The 21,388-nt window shown below is 49.8% G+C and overlaps 1 protein-coding gene across 1 annotated transcript; it reads right to left on the bottom strand.

The window, feature by feature from the left end:
- Nucleotides 1-321: 321 nt before the first annotated feature.
- LOC149456039 (uncharacterized) lies at nt 322-21,068 on the bottom strand. Its single transcript, XM_089685637.1, has 7 exons — nt 20,997-21,068; nt 20,685-20,851; nt 20,267-20,568; nt 19,968-20,195; nt 19,703-19,844; nt 17,954-19,514; nt 322-3,248 (listed from the first exon to the last, which is right to left on the bottom strand). Exons 2-7 carry the CDS (start codon nt 20,767-20,769, stop codon nt 2,135-2,137), a joined length of 3,432 nt encoding a protein of 1,143 aa, XP_089541763.1. The 5' UTR covers nt 20,770-20,851; nt 20,997-21,068; the 3' UTR covers nt 322-2,134.
- Between the last annotated feature and the right edge of the window lie 320 nt (nt 21,069-21,388).

Genomic DNA, 21,388 nt, shown 5'->3' with positions numbered 1-21,388 from the left:
TATCAGCCCATTTTGAGGAAAAGGTGGGGGCTGGATTGCTCATTTAAGAGTTGAAACAAAGACTTTTTATGCTCACTTTGCTTGAAGCCTTGAGAGACACACACACACTACACACACATATACATATATACAATCTTATTATCAAGAACTTAACTATATTTTTTGGACATTATTTAACCATTTTGTATGCCAATATTTTATTTCTAATTTTATGCAACGTTATTATTAAATCATCTTTTTGAGTAATTGCAAGAAGTGGAAGGACTTTCTATTTGAACATTTCTCATCAATACAAGTTAATAAAATATCGAGACAATACGATATTTTACAGTTGGTTTAATTGATTCATTTAGAACACATTTCCCGCACTCATGGCACCAATACACCTTGAAAGTTGTCTGGGACCCGATGTCCAGGAAGAGAGAACTTCAGTGAGGAACAATTCCCTCCCTCCATGTGAGATCTCTGATGTCTGTAGAAATTGTTTTTGAAAAACATTTCTCGCACTCAGGACAGCAATACGGCTTCTCACTCGTGAGCAAACTCTGATGTGTAGAAAGAGAGGCCTTTTCTGAAAAACATTTCCCGCACTCAGGGCAGGAAAATGGCTTATCCCCCATGTGAGTTCTCTGATGTGAGACAAGCTCTGATCTCTGTGTAGCACTACCCCCTTTGGAGTCCCTAGATTTGGGTCCCCCTATAGCCCTGGCACAGCCAGGCATCACACATCTTCACACAAGCTTGCATCCAGAGTCAGAGATCAGTCCTTGAGCTTTGGTTTGGTTGTTTATTGAGGGGACTTGAACTGGGATGGGGATAGCAGGGTACAGGATGCCCAGGGAACTGATGAACTGAGGACAACTTCATAGAACTATTTACAAGCCTTTACTGCAGCACAATCTCTGTTGGAGAGCTGGCCAGTGTCTCCTCAATGTACCATCCCAGACTCTAGATGTCTCCTCGATGTACCAACCCAGACCCTAGAGGTCTCCTCGATGTATCACCCCAGACCCTAGAGGTCTCCTCGATGTACCACCCCAGACCCTAGGTGTCTCCTCGATGTACCACCCCAGACCCTAGAGGTCTCCTCGATGGAGCACCCCAGACCCTAGGTGTCTCCTCGATGTACCACCCTAGGTGTCTCCTCGATGTACCACCCCAGACCCTAGGTGACTCCTCGATGTACCACCCCAGACCCTAGATGTTTCCTCAATGTACCACCCCAGACCCTAGATGTTTCCTCAATGTACCTCCCCCGAGCCCTAGATGTCTCCTCAATGTACAACCCCAGACCCTAGATGTCTCCTCAATGTACCACCCCAGACTCTAGCTGTCTCCACAATGTACCACCCCAGACCCTAGATGGACTTCTCCTCCTCACTCAGCAATCTGGAGGTATCCCTGAACAGGGGATCTGGTTCCTGTTACTTTAAAAGTGGACAATCCCAAATAGGCAGCGAATCTGGTTTCCCACCAGAGTGCTCCTTCCCCTATCCGCCCAGGGGGGTGCAGGGGTACTCACTCAGATTCTCTCCTGTACCGCTGGTGGCTGCTTCCAGGCCTTCTTAGCTAGGCCGCTCCTTCCCTGACATACAGGTGGTCCTCGTTCTGGAGGCCAGTGAAATTCTGAGCTCCTCCCTTTCCAGCTCTAGACCTGCAATGAAGCCCCATCCCCCTGGGCCTTCTTGCAGCCTCTGGCCTTCAGCCTGACCTCTTCCTGTCTTCCACCCAACTCTCCTGCAACTGAACAGGCTCCAACACTTATGGGTGTCCTGGCCCCTTTCCAACCCCCTGTTGGGGATTGGCCAGGATTCCTCAAGAGTACAAGCCAGCCACTCCTCAGATCCACACACTGCCTCTAGGACCTTCCTCCAAAGCCCTAAAGCAGAGGGAATTTTCGAGGGGCTGGCAGCAGATCCTTTCAGCTCCTGACCACAATTTGACCTTCTGGCTATTACACCCAGGCGGCTACTCAGCCTTCCTGTCAATCAGGACTCTAGCTCCCCCTAGCTAAACTAGGAGAGTGCTACTTTTGTACAAAACATTTCCCGCACTCAAGGCACTAATACACCTCCAGGGTTGTGTGGGACCTCTGATGTCCAGGAAGACAGGACTTCAGTGAGGAACAATTCCCTCAATCAGACCAGGAAAGTTCGTTCTCCTTCGTGTCCAATCTCAGATGACTGTAAGCAGAGGACTTCTGTGGGTTACACTTCCGCCAATCAGAACAGGAAAGCGGATCTGCCTCCGTTTGCAATCTCACATGTGCGTCAAGATCGGATTTAGTTTGAAAACATTTATCACATTTAGGACAGGAATACAGCTTCTTCCCCGTGTGCAATCTCTGATGATCGGAAAGAGAGCCCCTCTGTGAAAAACATTTCCCACACTCAGGACAGGAATACGGCTTCTCCCCCGTGTGAGATCTCTGATGTTTGTAAAGAATAATCTTCTGTGAAAAACATTTCCCGCACTCGGCACAGGAATACGGCTTCTCCCCTGTGTGTAACCTCTGATGTGTGGTAAGATTGGACTTCATTGAAAAACATTTCCCGCACTCAGCACAGGAATACGGCTTCTCCCCCGTGTGAGTCCTCTGATGTTTGTAAAGACTGATCTTCTGTGAAAAACATTTCCCGCACTCGGGACAGGAATACGGCTTCTCCCCCGTGTGCAATCTCTGATGTATGTAAAGACTGGACTTGTCTAAAAAACATTTCCCGCACTCTGAGCAGGAATGTGGCTTTTGCCCCGTGTGAGACCATTGGTGTCTGCCGAGAGTGGATTTCTTTGAAAAAAGTTTCCCGCACTCAGAACAAGAAAACGGTGTTTCCCCTGTGTGGGATCTCTGGTGTTTGACAAGGTCTGATTTTTGTACAAAACATTTCCCGCAGTCAGAACAGGAATGAAGCTTCACCCTTGTGTGAGATCGCTGATGAGTGTAAAGATTGGACTTATCTGAAAAACATTTCCCGCACTCAGGACAGGAAAACGGCTTCTCTCCAGTGTGACATCTCTGATGTATGGAAAGTTTCCACTTATATGAAAAACATTTCCCACACACCGGACAGGAATGCGGCTTCTCACCTGTGTGAGATGTCTGATGTCGGGAAAGATTGGATTTTTTTGAAAAACATTTCCCACACTCAGGACAGGCATGTGGCTTCTCTCCCGTGTGAGATCTTTTGTGCTCATTAAGATTGAATTTAGAATGGAAACACTTCCCGCACTCAGTACAGGGAAACCTCCTATTTGTTGGAAGGTCGGCCCAGTCCCGCAAAGTCTGAGGTTCCTCAGGATACGAGGAATCCGATGGTCCATCTACACTGGGTGGTGCCGGATGGACATTGGAGGGAGCCGGATGGACATTGGAGGGAGCCGGGTTTTCTCCTGGACTATACTGTGTGATGTCCTCATCTTCTACTTTCCAGTCTGGAGACAAAGTGAGACAATCCTTGGAGGTTTTCCTTATCTCCCGGCCATGGACTAAAATACAAAAAAAAAGAGGATTACTAGACAGGAGCTGATTGGTTCCCCCAAACCAGAAAGACAGAGAAAGATCCAATGAGAACTTTATCATCTGGACCAATCAGTGAGCAGTATGGGTGGAGGAATGGATTTAGTGTTCATGACCCACCTGTGCTGATCTCTGTAGGAGTGTCCTCCTCTATAAATGTCCCGGTTATTCCATCCTCCTCCATAGACTGCTGATCATCCCTCACATACGCCTCTTCTTCTGATTTCACCTCAACTTTTATATCTGTCAGATCTTCACCCTAAAATAGAAAATAAAATCTTGTAAGGTCTACAGATCTTCTCCATGATTTCACTCCATGTTCTAGATTCTCCGTCCCACCAACCTTATAACAGTGAGGGATGGTGTGACCTTCCTGTGTGGAATCCCGGGAATACAGAGGACGGGGACATCTCTCTGGTGGGTTCCTGGTATTAGGTGGCTCCATCATATCCTTGTGTCCTTCTGAAAATTCCTCCATCACTCCATACTCCTCATCCTCCTCTTTATACTCTTCTTTTGCGACAATATTATCATCCCCGAGGATTCCACTCTGAATATTCAAAAGGACATTCAATGTATTGTAACTCCATAGAGAAATAGACAGTGACACCCTGACACCTTATAGGAACCTGACACACACAATGATTCTTATTCTCTTCTTTAACAACAATATTATAATCTCTGAGGTTTTCACTCTAAATATATAATAAAATGTTTATTATAACAAGAAAGCTTAAGGAACAATCACTGATTGTTGTGATTTGTACACATCTACCTGATGGTGAGGGATGGTGTGACCTTCCTGTGTGGAATCCCGGGAATACAGAGGACGGAGACATCTCTCTGGTGGGTTCCCATGACTGGATCCATCTACCTGAAGATGGTGAGGGATGGTGTGACCTTCCTTTGTGGAATCCTGGGAATAAAGAGGACGGGGACATCTCTCTGCTGGGTTCTCATGACTGGATCCATCTACCTGATGATGGTGAGGGATGGTGTGACCTTCCTGTGTGGAATCCCGGGAATACAGAGGACGGGGACATCTCTCTGCTGGGTTCTCATGACTGAATCCATCTACCGGATGATGGTGAGGAATGGTGTGACCTTCCTGTGTGGAATCCCGGGAATACAGAGGACGGGGACATCTCTCTGGTGGGTTCCCATGACTGGATCCATCTGTAGGAAACACACACACTGACTGAATCCATTGTTTCTATGTGTTTATCGGATGATGGGGGATCTAGGTGGATCCTCCGTACTGCTCTCTCCTTTCCAATAAAGTCTCCTCTTACCCGGTGATGTAAGGGGCGGCTGATTGTCCATCATGACGTCCTTGTAGAGGTCCTTGTGTCCTTCTAAATACTCCCACTCCTCCATGGAGAAATAGACAGTGACACCCTGACACCTTATAGGAACCTGACACACACAATTTTTAATTGAAAAGATACTTTTATTGCAGAAGCATCAAAAACAACATGTTACTTGTAATCGGGGTACATCTCACCCTGTACTGCGACGCAGCGCACCACATAGCAATACAGTTCCAAGCATACGATAAATACATTCAGAAATAAATACATTCGCTCAGCGGTATGATGCCTGACGTGATGTGCACGGAGGATGAATCCCCCGGACCACCACGTCATGCATGACGCCGCTTACCCCAAAAACTGTAGCATCCTAATACAATATACATTTCCTAGTCACTATGTCATGCAGAAAAACGATAAACTGAAAATCACGATCAACAATAGGCATCGGGTGTGTGGGGGGGAAGGGGAAGAAAGGGGGAAACACAGGCCCGAAGCTTTATTGAAGGGACAAAGACACGCAAGGGGGAGTAGGGGGAAGGGGAAATCTTCAGACGTCCTCTTCCTCCTTAAAGTCCAACAAGGAATAGTCTCTGAGCAGACTGAGGATCAGTCTGCGGCAGTCCTCAATGGACATCCTCTCCCGCTGGTGGATGAGGCGCTTCCTGGCGCACCATAAAGCGTCCTTAAAGCAACACAGCACCCTCCAGGCGCTGTCAATGTCCTCCAGAGAGAAAGTTCCACAGAACAGTCCATTCAACATCCCAAAGTGAGTGATGGCTGTCTGTGGTACAAAGTCTTTGAGTTCAGGTTCCAGGGCCCCCAACAGGGCCTGAGCAAATGAGCACTCCCAGAAAACGTGGTAAGACGTTTCCTCGTGGATGATGCAGAAGGGGCAGTGTCTGTATCTGCTCAGGTTCCTGGCATGCATAAATGTCCTGAGAGGCAATCCCCCCTGGATAGCCATCCATGCCAGGTCTTTATGCCTGTTGGTAAGAATGTTGGAAGAAACATTCCTCCAGACCACCTTGCAGGTGTCCGAAGGCAGGCCTGGAACCGACTCCATGATGTCGCTTGCTCTGATCAACTTGTAAATGGTCTTTGGCTTCCACAAGTCAGGCTTGACTCCCTGCAGCCCCTGCTCCCTGATGAACTTGAAGGTATCCAAGTAGAACCAAGGAGTGTCCCAGTTGTAGGGGATGGAACTATCCCAGGTGTCCCACCCCAGGGACCTCCAGAGAGGCAACAGGAAGAAGCGAGACATTGCGTTCCCGCCAGAGTCCATAATCCGTTTGGGCAAAGTTCTGCGGATGCAGTTGCAAGCAAAGAACACCCTCAGCTGTGTGGCGATGTCGGGCACGCCCTTACCGCCCTTGAGGGGTTCCTTGAACATGACTGCCCGCTTCACTCTGTCCATCTTGGAGCCCCAGATGAAGTGAAACACCGCCCTGGTGATGGCCTTACAGGTGTTGACCCGTGGGGGCCAGGCCTGGGCGAGGTACTGCAACACAGGGAGAATCTCGCTGCGGAGTACCAGTGTCTTCCCTTCGATGGAGATCCTTGTGTCCTTCTAAATACTCCCACTCCTCCATGGAGAAATAGACAGTGACACCCTGACACCTTATAGGAACCTGACACACACAATGATACAGTCACCATCCAGACACATCCCTTGTCTGTCACTGGAGAATGTCCCAGAATTCCCGGCACCGCTCACCTCTCCTGTCAGCAGATGGACCATCATGGTGGTCAGTTCCAGGATCTTTTGCTCTTTGTTCCTCTCAGGTATCGGAGAACGAGGGGGAGGCACCATGGTGGGGCTCTGGGTCCTGCTCCATCCTCCTGAGATTGGCTCCCCACTAGACTTCTTCACTACAACATAATCCTACAGATCAGGAGAAAGAGAAACCGATATCAATCATCTGACATCATCTACATGTCTACAAGAAGAACATGGTCTATTGGCCAGACTAGACCAGAGTGATGTCATGTGACCTCCCAGAATCCTCCTCACCTCTCCGGTCAGGTATGTGTTTTATTAATAAATATAAGAGTGATGTCATGTGACCTCCCAGAATCCTCCTCACCTCTCCGGTCAGGTCTGTGTGATGTCATTTGACCTCCCAGAATCCTCCTCACCTCTCCGGTCAGCTCTGTGTTTTATTAACAGAGACAAGAGTGATTTCATGTGACCTCCCAGAATCCTCCTCACCTTTCCGGTCAGGTTTGTGTGATGTCATGTGACCTCCCAGAATCCTCCTCACCTCTCAGGTCTGTGTGATGTCATGTGACCTCCCAGAATCCTCCTCACCTCTCCGGTCAGCAGGTAGATGATCTCCAGGGTGAGGTTTAGTATCCTCTCAGTCATGTGACTCTGGTCCTCCTCCATCCTCAGTCGTGCCGTCGTTTAATCTACACAGGTAAGGGTGATAATTGATAAAGAAGGTGTTTATATGAGAATGTTCTGCCCCTGAAGGGGTTAATCTGGGTTCCCACACTATATATGTGTGTATCATCATCTGCTGGAGATAAAAGACGTCACAGTGACTATGGAGGAAGAAGACGGACATGACGATGGAGGAAGAGGACGGACGTGACGGTGGAGGAAGAGGACGGACGTGACGGTGGAGGAAGAGGACGGGCGTGACGGTGGAGGAAGAGGACGGGCGTGACGGTGGAGGAAGAGGACGGGCGTGACGGTGGAGGAAGAGGACGGGCGTGACGGTGGAGGAAGAGGACAGGCGTGACGGTGGAGGAAGAGGGCGTGGAGGAAGAGGACGGACGTGACGGTGGAGGAAGAGGACGGACCTGACGGTGGAGGAAGAGGATGAACATGACGGGGGGGTTACTGGGTGTAAATATAAAATCAGATCTTATTACCTCCTCTGCTGCCACTTCCAGCAATGTCTCCTCTTGAATTGCCTCACTAAACTTCATGTCTGTCCCTGACATCACTTCCTGTCTGCCATAGAGACTTCCTGTCTGGGTAGAAGTGAGATCACCGCCTTGTGGAGCTAAGAGGAACTGCAGCCCCGAGAACCGTCTGGTAGTGTGACCCCGGCCTTGTGCTGGGTGTGTATGGACTGTATGTCCTCATAGAGGGGTCACCTCCACTCCCACCAAGGGGGACAGAAATATATGACTGCCTAGTCCAGCCTTTCTCAGCCAGGGGTCCTCCATAGGGTTCCAGGGGTTCCTCCAAAGGGTTCTAGGGGTTCCTTCAGCAATGAACAATTTCTGTCTCTCAGTAACAACTGACATCAATGATCTGTAAGGGGGGCAGTCTTCCCACTGATGACCAGCACTCCGCCGATCCAGCGGGAGCACGGCAACCGCGGGATCCCCCGACCCTCCGCGCTCCTGGAGGAGGGAGTGGTGCCACCGGAGCCCCCACCCGCTACAGCCCGGAGCTCAGCCACAGCGTCCGGCCAGGTGGGACGGTGCCTCCCGCGTGGCCTAGACAGGGCACACCGCCGGGCGGCAACCACTGGGATCCCCCCGACCCTCCGCGCTCGTGGAGGGGGAGCGGTGCCGCCGTAGCCCCCACCGTGCAGCCTGGAGCTCTGTCACCACAGCCTCCACCACCACCCACACAGCAGAAGAGAGGAGGCCACCACTAGGCCCCATAAGCCTCCCTGGGCCTCCAACAGCTCACTGCAGCACCAGACCCATCAGGGCCCGCCGGCCTACACTACTCTAGCACGCGCCCTACAGCGCACAATCCGGCCGCCCACCGGTCTCCTGCCTCCCCAATTGACAGAGGAACCAGAAGTGAGCCTACGTCCACGCCGCCGAACCTTGCAGATGTCCCCAGCCTGGTGAGGCCTATCATCACCCTCCACGTCGCAACCCTGCCCGGTCCTACTGAGCCCAACGGACGATCTCGACCTGGTGAGGCCTACCATCGCCTACCCGGCACAACCCTGCCCCGACCCGTAGCCCACCCGATGACCCCCAGAAACACCTTCACTGCTGATGCTCACCCAGCATCTCTTCAAGCCCATCGGACGATCTCGACCTGGCGAGGCCTACCATCGCCTACCCTGGCGCAACCCCGCCCTGACCCGAAGCCCATCCGATCACAACTGGCCGAACTGAACTCTGACCATCCTGATCCCAACCACGAGAACTCTTACCATGGAAAGGTTCAACTACGAGTTACGTCACCGCACACCGACCATCTACAACCAAGGGCCCCGAGAGACTTTCCACCTCACTTGTCTGCCACTTTGCTTACCTCCCCAAAATGCCACCTGTATTCCTCCTCCTCATACTCTTCTCCTCCATCCCCAAAATCTCTTCTCTCTATCCCCCCGCTCCTCCCAAACAACTATACATTGTTCCCTCACTGCTTCCATCTCCTCTCCACGGCTCTCACCACCTCTTCCTGTTACTCCACTCTCCCACTGCCCCGAACGCCACCAATGGCAGAACCACACGCTCTTATACTTCCCGCTCCCATGCCACCTTTCTTACTCCCCGAACCCTGGTCCTCCTCCACCTCACTCACCCACCTACTTCCACAAACTGCCGCAAACCCCTCAACCTAATACCGGTCCCCCTGCTCCCCAAAACCACCTCTCTGTTTTCGTGTGCACTCCTTTGTCTCCCGCTCCCTCAACCTCCTGGTGATCATCGAATTATGGATCCAAACCACCGACTCTACCTCCCCTGCAGCACTCTCCCACGGAGGTCTCACCTGGACCCACTCACCCAGACCCAGCGGTCAGAAAGGTGGTGGGGTTGGTATGCTCCTGTCACCGCAGAGCACCTTCAAGTCCTCCCTAACCCTCTCTCTCTATCCTTCTCCTCCTTTGAGGCCCACTGCATCCGACTATTCTCTCCAATCCCCCTGAGGATCGCAGTAATCTATCGGCCCCCTGGACCCGTATCCCGCTTCCTCGATGACTTCTCCGCCTGGTTACCCTTCTTTCTCTCCTCCGAACTGCCCACCCTCATCCTTGGCGACTTCAACATCCCTACCAACATCAGTAGCATGGCCACATCCCAACTCCTCCACCTAACCTCTTCCTTTGCACTCACACAGTGCATACAGTCCTCCACCCACTCCGACGGGAACACCCTGGACATTGTTTTCTCCCATCTCTGCACCCCCCACAACCTCACAAACACCCCTTTTCCTCTCTCTGACCACAACCTCATTACCTTTTCCATCTGCTCGTCCTCATACACCTACCCCCCAAACGTCAAACCTTCACCAGCCGTAACCTCCGCAACCTGAACCCTGCCCCCTTCCACTCTAAAGCTGATCAACTTTACGAAAGTATCCTTCCCCTGTCCTGCCCTGACCTGGCCACTACTGTCTATAACAACTCGCTGTCAGCTGCCTTAGACTCCTTAGCACCCCTAACCACATGAAACATTAGACCCTGACCGCTTCAACCCTGGCAGAATGACCATACCAAAAATCTCAAAAGACGCAGTCGTGCGCTGGAGCGACTATGGCACAAAACCAGATCCCAACAAGCGTTCTCCCGATATAAATCCACCTTCCTCACCTACACCTCCTCCCTCCACGCTGCCAAGCAAGCCTACTTTGTAACCCTCATCAATACCTTCTCCTCCAGTCCTCGTCAGCTCTTCTCCACCTTCAACTCTCTGCTCTCTCCGCCCCCTCCTCCACCCAGTACCTCACTCACCGCTCACAAGATTGCTAACCACTTCCAAATCAAGATCGATGCAATTCGCAAGGACATCATCACTAATCAGACTTCTGCCCCACCTAGCATCCAAAAACCCCCTCAACACTCCTCTCCCTTGACCTCGCCACTGTCCAGACCTCTACCCTGCCCAACACTCCCCACACTCAAACCCCCTCAACACTCCACTCCTTCGACCTTGCTACCACTGAAGAGGTCACTAAGGTCTTCTCTAAAGCTCGCCCTTCTACCTGACCCCTTGACCCTGTCCCCACACAACTCCTACGATCTCCCTCCTCCTCCATCTTACGCTCTCTCACTCACATCTTCAATCTCTCCCTCTCTACTTGTGCATTCCCCTCCCCTCTGAAGCACGCGCACATCACTCCCATACTTAAAAAGCCCTCCTTGGATCCCACCGACCCGAACAACCTTAGACCCATCTCCCTGCTGCCATTTACATCCAAACTCCTTGAGTGCTTAGCCTATAATCGCCTAAGCTCCCACCTCACCGACAACAACCTCCTTGATCCCCTACAATCTGGCTTCCATCCCCTACACTCCACCGAACCCGCCCTACTCAAACTCACCAACAACCTGCTAACCGCCAAAGGCCACTATTCCATGCTATTACTCCTCGACCTCTCTGCAGCTTTCGATGCGGTCGACCACCCCCTCCTCCTCAAAAAACTATACTCTTTCGGCCTCAGAGACTCCGCTCTCTACTGGCTCTCTTTCTATCTATCCCAACGCTCCTTCAGTGTTACCCTATAACGCTGCCACCTCCCCCTCACTCCCCCTCTCTGTTGGGGTCCCTCAAGGTTCTGTCCTCGGGCCTTCTCTTCTCCATCTACACCTCCTCCCTTGGTCAACTCATACACTCTCACGGCTTCAACTACCATCTCTATGCCAACAACACGCAAATCTATCTCTCTATCCCTCGCCTCACCCTTCAGTCTCCGCCTGAATCACTAGCCTTCTGAACAACATATCAGATTGGATGTCGCTCCACTTCTTCAAATTAAACCTTGCTAAAACCAAGCTCCTAGTTTCCCCCCCAGCCCGTGCCCCCCCCCCCCCCGACCTCTCCATCACGACCAACAACGCCACCATCAGTCCCACCCCGCAAGCCAAAGTACTAGGTGTCACTCTAGACTCCAATCTGTCTTTCTAGCCCCAGGTCCAATCGTTGACAAATTCATGTAGACTCCACCTCCGCAACATCTCCAAAATACATACATTCCTAACCCCGGAAACTACTAAGCAACTCATTCACTCCCTTATTATCTCACGATTTGACTACTGCAACTCCTTCCTCACCGGCCTACCTCATCACAGGCTTTCCCCGCTTCAGTCTATCCTGAATTCTGCGGCCAGACTCATCCACCTTACCAACCACTCCGTATCCGCCACCCCTCTCTGTCAATCCCTCTACTGGCCTCCACTCAGTGTCCTCCACCCCCCTCTCTCATTCCCTCCACTGGCTTCCGATTGCCCAATGCATAAATTCAAAATATTAACATTAACATACAAAGCTGTCCATAATACTGCCCCAAACTACATCACCGACCTGATATCCATCTACCACCCAAAACGTACTCTCCACTCCTCACAAGACCTCCTACTCTCCAGTTCCCTGGTCTCCTCCTCCCATGCCAGTCTCCAGGACTTCTCCAGGGCTTCCCTCATCCTCTGGAACTCACTACCCCAATCCATCAGACTGTCACCTACCCTCCTCACCTTTAGGCGCACCCTGAAAACCAATCTCTTCAGAGAAGCCTACCCCACCCTCACCTAATTGCCGATCTCCTCCACTCCATCCCCCACAGCTGTTTCCTCCTGTACCACTATCCCCTCCCTCCTATATTGTAAGCTCCAAGGAGCAGAGCCCTCGAACCCCTTGTGTATTGTATTGTTACTGTATTGTCTCGTGTACTGTTCCCCACTATAATGTACAGCGCTGAACAAACTGTCGGCGCTATGTAAACACTGTACAATAATAATAATAATGACCATGTAAGAATGTCCTTTCCCCCACTGACCACTGATATAAGGGGGTCCTTCTCCCATCGGTCACCAATGTGAGGGACCACTACACTGACCACTGATATAAGGGGGTCCTTCTCCCATCGATAACCAATGTGAGGGACCACTACACTGACCACTGATATAAGGGGGTCCTTCTCCCATCGGTCACCAATGTGAGGGACCACTACACTGACCACTGATATAAAGGGGTCCTTCTCCCATCGGTCACCAATGTGAGGGACCACTACACTGACCACTGATATAAGGGGGTCCTTCTTCCATCGGTCACCAATGTTAGGGACCACTACACTGACCACTGATATAAGGGGGTCCTTCTCCCATCGGTCACCAATGTAAGGGACTGCTACACTGACCACTGATATAAGGGGGTCCTTCTCCCATCGGTTACTAATGTAATGGACCACTACACTGACCACTGATATAAGGGGGTCCTTCTCCCTTCGGTCACCAATGTAAGGGACCACTACACTGACCACTGATATAAGGGGGTCCTTCTCCCATCGGTCACCAATGTAATGGACCACTACATTGACCACTGATATAAGGGGTCCTTCTCCCATCGGTCACCAATGTAAGGGACCACTACACTGACCACTGATATAAGGGGGTCCTTCTCCCATTGGTCACCACTATGCCGACCCCTTCCCTTATAGAGCGGATGAGAGGTTTCATTCGGCTGGTGCCGCCTTCATGTACCGATTCAAGTCAGTGGAGCGGCCCTTGATAAATTCAGTAATTCAACATTTCCTATGACCATCAGCGCCATCTAGTGGCCATAATGTGGTATTTTTCCTGAAATACCTAAGCCAGGAAAAGTAGGAGGAATGCTTGTCACATTTATCAAATTAATTTTTAACCGACCTCTAAGTGTTTGTGAAATCTCCTACCACAAAATGTACTCAGCCAATGACAGGTGAGGACGCCATTTTTATTCTTCTCCTGCCATCCATGGCCAACCCGGTCCCACACTTCATCCACGTCTTTGGTGACCTCTAACCTCCTTATGAACGGTTTCTTCCATGAAGATCAGCCATAGAGTATATCTGAGGTGTATATAGCTGATGAAGTCACGACGCACGTGACGCAACGCGTCGGTTTGTCATTTCCTGGTGACGCATGTCTGGACGCCGCGGCCATATTGGATTCCCCTAAGTGCATGCAGATTTACCCATAGGCTGTGGTAAAAACGCTTACTGATGGAGAGGACCATTTGAATAAGAGAGGAGGAGGAATAAGGAGTCTGCCAGAGGAGATACACCATTGAGGTGGTAACTGCTTTGGGGCCCTGTGTGGGTCAAGGAGGGGAGATGAGCAGGCATTGCTGCCATTTGGAGGAGAGTATTTACACCTAGAAGTGGAGATCACGTGTGTTTTCTAAAAGCACAGTCACATGCATGGACATTTTTTCTGTTTCACTTATGATGTATATGTCATGTGTATGAATTAGGCACCATTTCATGTGGTTAATTAATTTGTTTCACTTATTTATTCACACTCCGTTATGAATTTTGATATATGCACATTATAATAGGTTCTTAAAGTGTGTGCTATATTATTATAGTTTAATTATATTTGGTTGCACTATTTTTTTCTCCCACCAGAAGGAGACATTAACATTTATTACATAGAGTTGTTACACAGGATTATTAGAATTATATTTACATTAATTCATTTTTATCTTTTTTGAATGCACTTTATTGTATTTATGTGATATAAGCGCTTCACTATTTTTTCTTTTTGTTTGCACTTATTGGTATTAGTCAAGTGATAGCAGCTGTATTATAATAATTATTCCATTGAGCGCAGGAGGATTCCTTATAATTTATATCAGGGAGTGCTTCTTCCCCACATGAGAGCTGGGATGTCCAGCAACATTCATCTAGAAGGCATTTCCCACACTCAAGGCACTAATACACCTCCAGGGTTACGTGGGACCCCAGGAAGACAGGACTTCAGTGAGGAACATTTCCCGCACTCAAGGCAGATGTGATTGAAATCAGGATGTAAGTCACTAGGGAAAAGGCTCGATTTAAATAACTTTTAAAGAGCAACCATCATCTCTGTCCCGCAGCGGCTCCTCCTCCGACACGCGTGTTGACTCACCGACAGTCCCATTCACTTTAACAGGACGGCGGGTGATGTGGCAGTGACACAACAAGGTGAGGGACATGGCAGCAGCAGGGGAGTGGACGCAGAGCAGGCTGTTAGCAGGAGGACGTCATGGCTGGACAGGCTGGTGGCAGAGCAGGCTGGTAGCAGGAGGATGTCATGGCTGGACAGGCTGGTGGCAGAGCAGGCTGGTAGCAGGAGGATATCACAGCTTGACAGGTTGGTGGCAGAGCAGGCTGGTAGCAGGAGGACGTCATGACTGGACAGGCTAGTAGTAGAGCAGGGTGGTAGCAGGCAGACGTCATGGCTGGACAGGCTGGTGGCAGAGCAGGCTGGTAGCAGGAGGACATCACAGCAGGACAGACTGGTGGCAAGAGGATGTCACGGCTGGACAGGCTGGTGGCAGAGAAGGCTGGTAGCAGGAGGACGTCATGGTTGGACAGGCTGGTGGCAGAGCAGGCTGTTAGCAGGTGGACATCACGGCTGGACAGGCTGGTGGCAGAGCAGGCTGGTAGCTGGTAGCAGGTGGACATCACGGCTAGACAGGCTGGTGCTAGAGCAGGCTGGCAGCAGGCAGACGTCATAACTGGACAGGCTGGTAGCAGAGCAGGCTGGTAGCAGGAGGACATCACAGCTGGACAGGCTGGTGGCAGAGCAGGCTGGTAGCAGGAGGACGTCACGGCTGGACAGGCTGATGGCAGAGCAGGCTGGTAGCAGGAGGACGTCACGGCTGGACAGGCTGGTGGCAGAGCAGGCTGGTAGCAGGAGGACGTCACGGCTGGACAGGCTGGTGGCAGAGTAGGCTGGTAGCAGGTGGACATCATGGCTGGACAGGCTGGTGGTAGAGCAGGTTGGTAGTAGGAGGCCGTCACGGCTGGACAGGCTGGTGGCAGAGTAGGCTGGTAGCAGGAGGACGTCATGGCTGGACAGGGAACTGTGGATCAGACAGCACAAGCTAATAGTGTTGCTGGATTTAGTGTCATTGGCACCAACATTATCAGTGGGCAGTCCCGGGTGCACGAACGATAATGCACACGACTATGCACAGCAGAACAGACCCTCACACATCTACGCTGCTGTGTAGGTCCAGAGGCTTCAGCTGCACTAAGGCAAGTATCTTCCCGACAATGGCCCTCCAGGTGTTGAGGAACTGCAAGTCCCATGAGGCCTTGCAAGACTCTGACAGCCACAGGCAAGACTCCCAGAGGCATTATGGGACATGTAGTACTTCAACAGCTGGAGGGCCATAGTTTAGAGACCCCTGGTCTACAGCAAGGAATGTCATGTATAGGCCTACGGCAAGGAGTAGCACTTAAGATAGTGGAGGGTTCTGCCTCAGCAGGAGGGACAGTGATCTAGCAGGGATGGAGCTGGGGTAGGGACTTGTCCTCCATAGTTTGGAGACCTCTGGTCTACAGCAAGGAATGTCATGTGGAGGCCTATGGCAAGGAGCAGCACATAAGATGGTGGAGGGTTCTGCCTCAGCAGGAGAGACAGTGATCTAGCAGGGATGAAGCGGGGGTAGGGACTTGTCCTCCATAGTTTGGAGACCCCTGGTCTACAGCAAGGAATTTCATGTAGAGGCCTACGGCAAGGAGCGGCACTTAAGATGGTGGAGGGTTCTGCCTCAGCAGGAGGGACAGTGATCTAGCAGGAATGGAGCTGGGGTAGGGACTTGTGCTCCATAGTTTGGAGACCCCTGGTCTACAGCAAGGAATGTCATGTGGAGTCCTACGGCAAAGAGCAGCAATTAAGATGGTGGAGGGTTCTGCCTCAGCAGGAGGGACAGTGATCTAGCAGGGATGGAGCTGGGGTAGGGACTTGTGCTCCATAGTTTGGAGACCCCTAGTCTACAGCAAGGAATGTCATGTGGAGGTCTATGGCAAAGAGCAGCAATTAAGATGGTGGAGGGTTCTGCCTCAGCAGGAGGGACAGTGATCTAGCAGGGATGGAGCTGGGGTAGGGACTTGTGCTCCATAGTTTGGAGACCCCTGGTCATTCAGCTCCTCTGGGGAGGAATAAAGCCCTTCAAGCTATGTTCAGAGAGATCACAAGCTGCTTAGCAGGTTTCATTTTAATTTTTCCTGTTTGCCCTTCCCCCCACACGTAGAACCCGCTACAGACCATAGATCTGCAAAGCAACGGGATAAAGGAATATTCCTGATGGCCCTCCAGGTGTTGAGGAACTGAGAGTCCCATGAGGCCTTGCAGGACTCTGACAGCCACAGGCAAGACTCCCAGAGGCAGAGGCATTATGGGACTTCAACAACTGGAGAGCCATAGTTTGGAGACCCCTGGTCTACAGCAAGGAATATCATGTGGAGGCCTACGGCAAGGAGCGGCAGTTAAGATGGTGAAGGGTTCTGTCTCAGCAGGAGGGACAGTATCTGGCAGAGATGGAGCTGGGGTAGGGACTTGTGCTCCATAGTTTAGAAACCCCTGGTCTACAGCAAGGAATGTCATGTGGAGGCCTACGGCAAGGAGGGCCACATAAGATGGTGGAGGGTTCTGCCTCAGCAGGAGGGACAGTGATCTAGCAGGGATGGAGCGGGGGTAGGGACTTGGGCTCCATAGTTTGGAGACCCCTGGTCATTCGGCTCCTCAGGGGAGGAATAAAGCCCTTCAGGCTATGTTCAGAGAGATCACAAGCTGCTTACAAGGTTTCACTTTCATTTTTCCTGCTTGCCCTTCCTCCTCACACGTAGAACCCGCTACAGACCATAGATCTGCAAAGCAACGGGCTAAACGAATATTCCTGAATGATGTTTTATCTCACGGTTCCCATGTGTGAGTGCATCCATGCAGTGCATGTTATCTCAGCTGCCAGAGCTTGGATTCATCAAATTGTTCACCAAAAAGGTCGATATTGCAGGATATCGACCTCATGCTACGTAAAAAAGCTCCATTTCATGCTGAATAAACTCATTAATGTATCCTAAATAGAAAAAAAAACAAAACTATCTTTACATAGATTTTTACTCCAAAAGCATTTTATTCAAATACATTTGATATAAATAAAAAAGCAAAAAAATCAGATTTAAATTTAAATAAAAACAAAATCCAATCTAAATTAAAAAAAAAAAACAATTTAACTTTCAAAAAAATCCCAATTTAAATTTGAAAAAATCCAATTTAAATTAAAAAAAAATCCAATTTAAATAAAAAAAATCTTTTTTTATTTAAAAAAAAAATAAAATATATATATATTTTTTTTATCCACACCTCGAGGGTTGTGTGGGACCCCCTGATGTACTGGAAGACAGAACTTCAATGAGGAACATTTCCCTCACTCAGGACAGGCAATTGGCTTCTCCCTTGTGTGAGATCTCTGATGCCTGGAAAGATTGGACTTCTGTGAAAAACATTTCCCGCACTCAGGACAGGAATACGGCTTCTCCTTCATGTGAGATCGCTGATGGCTGTAAAGATGGGACTTCATCGAAAAACATTTCCCACACTCAGGACAGGAATATGGCTTTTCCCCCGTGTGCAGTCTCTGATGTTGGGAAATATAGGACTTATCTGAAAAACATTTCCCGCACTCAGGACAGGAATACGGCTTTTCCCCCGTGTGGGACCTCTGATGTCTGACAAGATCTGATTTTTGTACAAAACATTTCCCGCACTCAGGACAGGAATACGGCTTTTCCCCCGTGTGTAATCTCTGATGTGAGACAACATCTGATTTTTGTACAAAACATTTCCCGCACTCAGGACAGGAATATGGCTTTTCTCCTGTGTGAGATCTCTGATGTCTGTAAAGAATGGACTTCTGTGAAAAACATTTCCCGCACTCAGGACAGAAATACGGCCTCTCCCCCGTGTGCGATCTCTGATGTTTGCAAAGATTGGACTTATCGGAAAAGCATTTCCCGCACTCAGGACAGGAATACGGCTTTTCTCCCGTGTGAGACTTCTGATGTGAGACAACATCTGATTTTTGTAGAAAACATTTCCCGCACTCAGGACAGGAATACGGCTTCTCTCCTGTGTGAGATCTCTGGTGTCTGTAAAGCTTTGATTTCTGTGAAAAACATTTCCCGCACTCAGGACAGGAATACAGCTTCTCCCCTGTATGTGATCTCTGATGTTTGCAAAGATTGGACTTACCTGAAAAGCATTTCCCGCACTCTAGACAGGGATATGGCTTTTCCCCCGTGTGAGATCTCTGATGTGAGGCAAGCTCTGATTTTTTTACAAAACATTTCCCGCACTCAGGACAATAATACGGCTTCTCGCCCATGTGCAATCTTTGATGTGTGTAAAGATTGGACTTCTGTGAAAAACATTTTCCGCACTCAGGACAGGAATACGGTTTTTCCCCCGTGTGAGATCTTTTATGCTCATTAAGTTTGGATTGAAAACAAAAACATTTCCCACACTCAGAACAGGAAAACGGCTTATCACCTGTGTGAGATCTTTTATGTGCTTTAAGGTGGCATTTAAAACGGAAACATTTCCCGCACTCAGGACAGGAATATCGTTTCTCCCCCGTGTGTGATCTCTGATGTATGGAAAGGTTGGACTTATGTGAAAAACATTTCCCGCACTCGGGACAGGAATACGGCTTCTCCCCCGTGTGAGATCTTTTATGCACATTAAGATTATATTTGAAACTGAAACATTTCCCGCACTCAGGACAGGAGAACCTCTTCTCTGTTGGAAGGCCGGCCCGGTCCCGCACAGTCTGAGGTTCCTCAGGATACGAGGAATCCGATGGTCCATCTACACTGGGTGGTGCCGGATGGACATTGGAGGGAGCCGGGTTTTCTCCTGGACTATATTGTGCGATGTCCTCATCTTCTACTTTCCAGTCTGGAGACAAAGTGAGACAATCCTCGGAGGTTTTCCTCATCTCCCGGCCATGGACTAAAATACAAAGACAAAGGATTACTAGACAGAAGCTGATTGATTCCCCCAAACCAGGACTCCGCCCACATCAGACAGCTTGGTCTCTGAGGAGCTTACAATTCCACCTTCAAGGGAACTAGGAATGGGACAGTGACCAATCAGTGAGCAGTAAGGGTGGAGGAATGGATTTAGTGTTCATGACCCACCTGTGCTGATCTCTGTAGGAGTGTCCTCCTCTATAAATGTCCCCGTTATTCCATCCTCCTCAATAGACTGCTGATCATCCCTCACATACACCTCTTCTTCTTCTGATTTCACCTCATATTCCATATCGATTGGATCTCCACTCTACATCAAGAGAAGGAGAGAAAATATCATCTGTAAGATAGAAGATTTATTATTGTGACATCACATAGAGAATCCGCACATCGTCTCCATGAGTCCATGTTCTAGATTCTCCATCCCACCAACCTTGTAATAGTGAGGGATGGTGTGACCTTCCTGTGTGGAATCCCGGGAATACAGAGGACAGGGACATCTCTCTGGTGGGTTCCTGTAGCTGGATGACTCCACCATGGTGTCCTGGTACAGATCTTTGTGTTTTTTTGGAATCTCTGACTCCTCAATAACTTCATCCCCATAATCCTCCTCTTTTATCTCTTCTTTAACAACAATATTATAATCCCCGAGGATTCCATTCTAAATAATAAGACATTTATTGTAAAAAAAACATGCTTGTGGCTAAATATCAATAATTATTTCTCATCTACCTGATGATGGTGAGGGATGGTGTGACCTTCCTGTGTGGAAACCTGGGAATACAGAAGATGGGGACATCTCTCTGGAGGGTTCCCATGACTGGATCCATCTACCTGATGATGGTGAGGGATGGTGCGATCTTCCTGCGTGGAATCCCGGGAATACAGAGGACGGCGACATCTCTCTGGTGGGTTCCCATGACTGGATCCACCTACCTGATGATGGTGAGGGATGGTGTGAGCTTCCTGTGTGGAATCCCGGGAATACAGAGGATGGGGACATCTCTCTGGTGGGTTCCCATGGCTGGATCCATCTGTAGGAAACACACACACTGACTGAATCCATTGTTTCTATGTGTTTATCAGATGATGGGGGATCTAGGTGGATCCTCCGTACTGCTCTCTCCTTTCCAATAAAGTCTCCTCTTACCCGGTGATGTGAGGGGCGGCTGATTGTCCATCATGACGTCCTTGTAGAGGTCCTTGTGTCCTTCTAAATACTCCCACTCCTCCATGGAACAGAATGGTCGTTTCCAACTGTTTTCTTTAGATGTTTCACTTTTCCATTAATAACCATTTATATGTGTGTATCATCATCTGCTTGAGATAAAAGATGTCACAGTGATGATGGAGGAAGAGGACCAGAGCGACGGTGGAGGAAGAGGACGGGTGCAACGGTGGAGGGAGAGGACAAGCGCGATGGGGGGTTACTGGGTGTAAATATAAAATCAGATCTTATTACCTCCTCTGCTGCCACTTCCAGCAATGTCTCCTCTATACTTCCTCCCGACTCACCTCTCACCTGCAACTTCCTGTCTTCCATAGAGACTTCCTGTCTGGGTAGAAGTGAGATCACCACCTTGTGGAGCTCAGAGGAACTGCAGCCCCGAGAACCGTCTGGTAGTGTGACCCCGGCCTTGTGCTGGGGGTGTATGGACTGTATGTCCTCTTAGAGGGGTCACCTCCACTCCCACCAAGGGGGACAGAATATATGACTGCCTAGTCCAGCCTTTCTCAGCCAGGGGTCCTCCAAAGGGTTCTAGGGGTTCCTCCAAAGGGTTCTAGGGGTTCCTCCAAAGGGTTCTAGGGGTTCCTTCAGCAATGAACAATTTCTGTCTCTCAGTAACAACTGAC

Source organism: Staurois parvus, unplaced genomic scaffold, assembly GCF_062004578.1.
Source record: "Staurois parvus isolate SC_StPar_1 unplaced genomic scaffold, SC_StPar_1.0 ptg000380l, whole genome shotgun sequence".
Classification (NCBI taxonomy): domain Eukaryota; kingdom Metazoa; phylum Chordata; class Amphibia; order Anura; family Ranidae; genus Staurois; species Staurois parvus.
Note: the sequence above shows the minus strand (reverse complement) of the source record. Positions and strands in the feature narration are given on the sequence as shown.

Bases quoted from the DNA above. Each gene is read 5' to 3' on its own strand.
- LOC149456039 (XM_089685637.1), bottom strand. From the start codon at position 20,769: ATGGAGGAGTGGGAGTATTTAGAAGGACACAAGGACCTCTACAAGGAC. The intron at 20,569-20,684 runs GTAAGAGGAGAC...TGTTTCCTACAG, and splicing joins GCCGCCCCTCACATCACCGG to ATGGATCCAGCCATGGGAAC. The intron at 3,249-17,953 runs GCCAATTGCCTG...TCCAACAAATAG, and splicing joins AGATCTCACACAAGGGAGAA to GAGGTTTCCCTGTACTGAGT.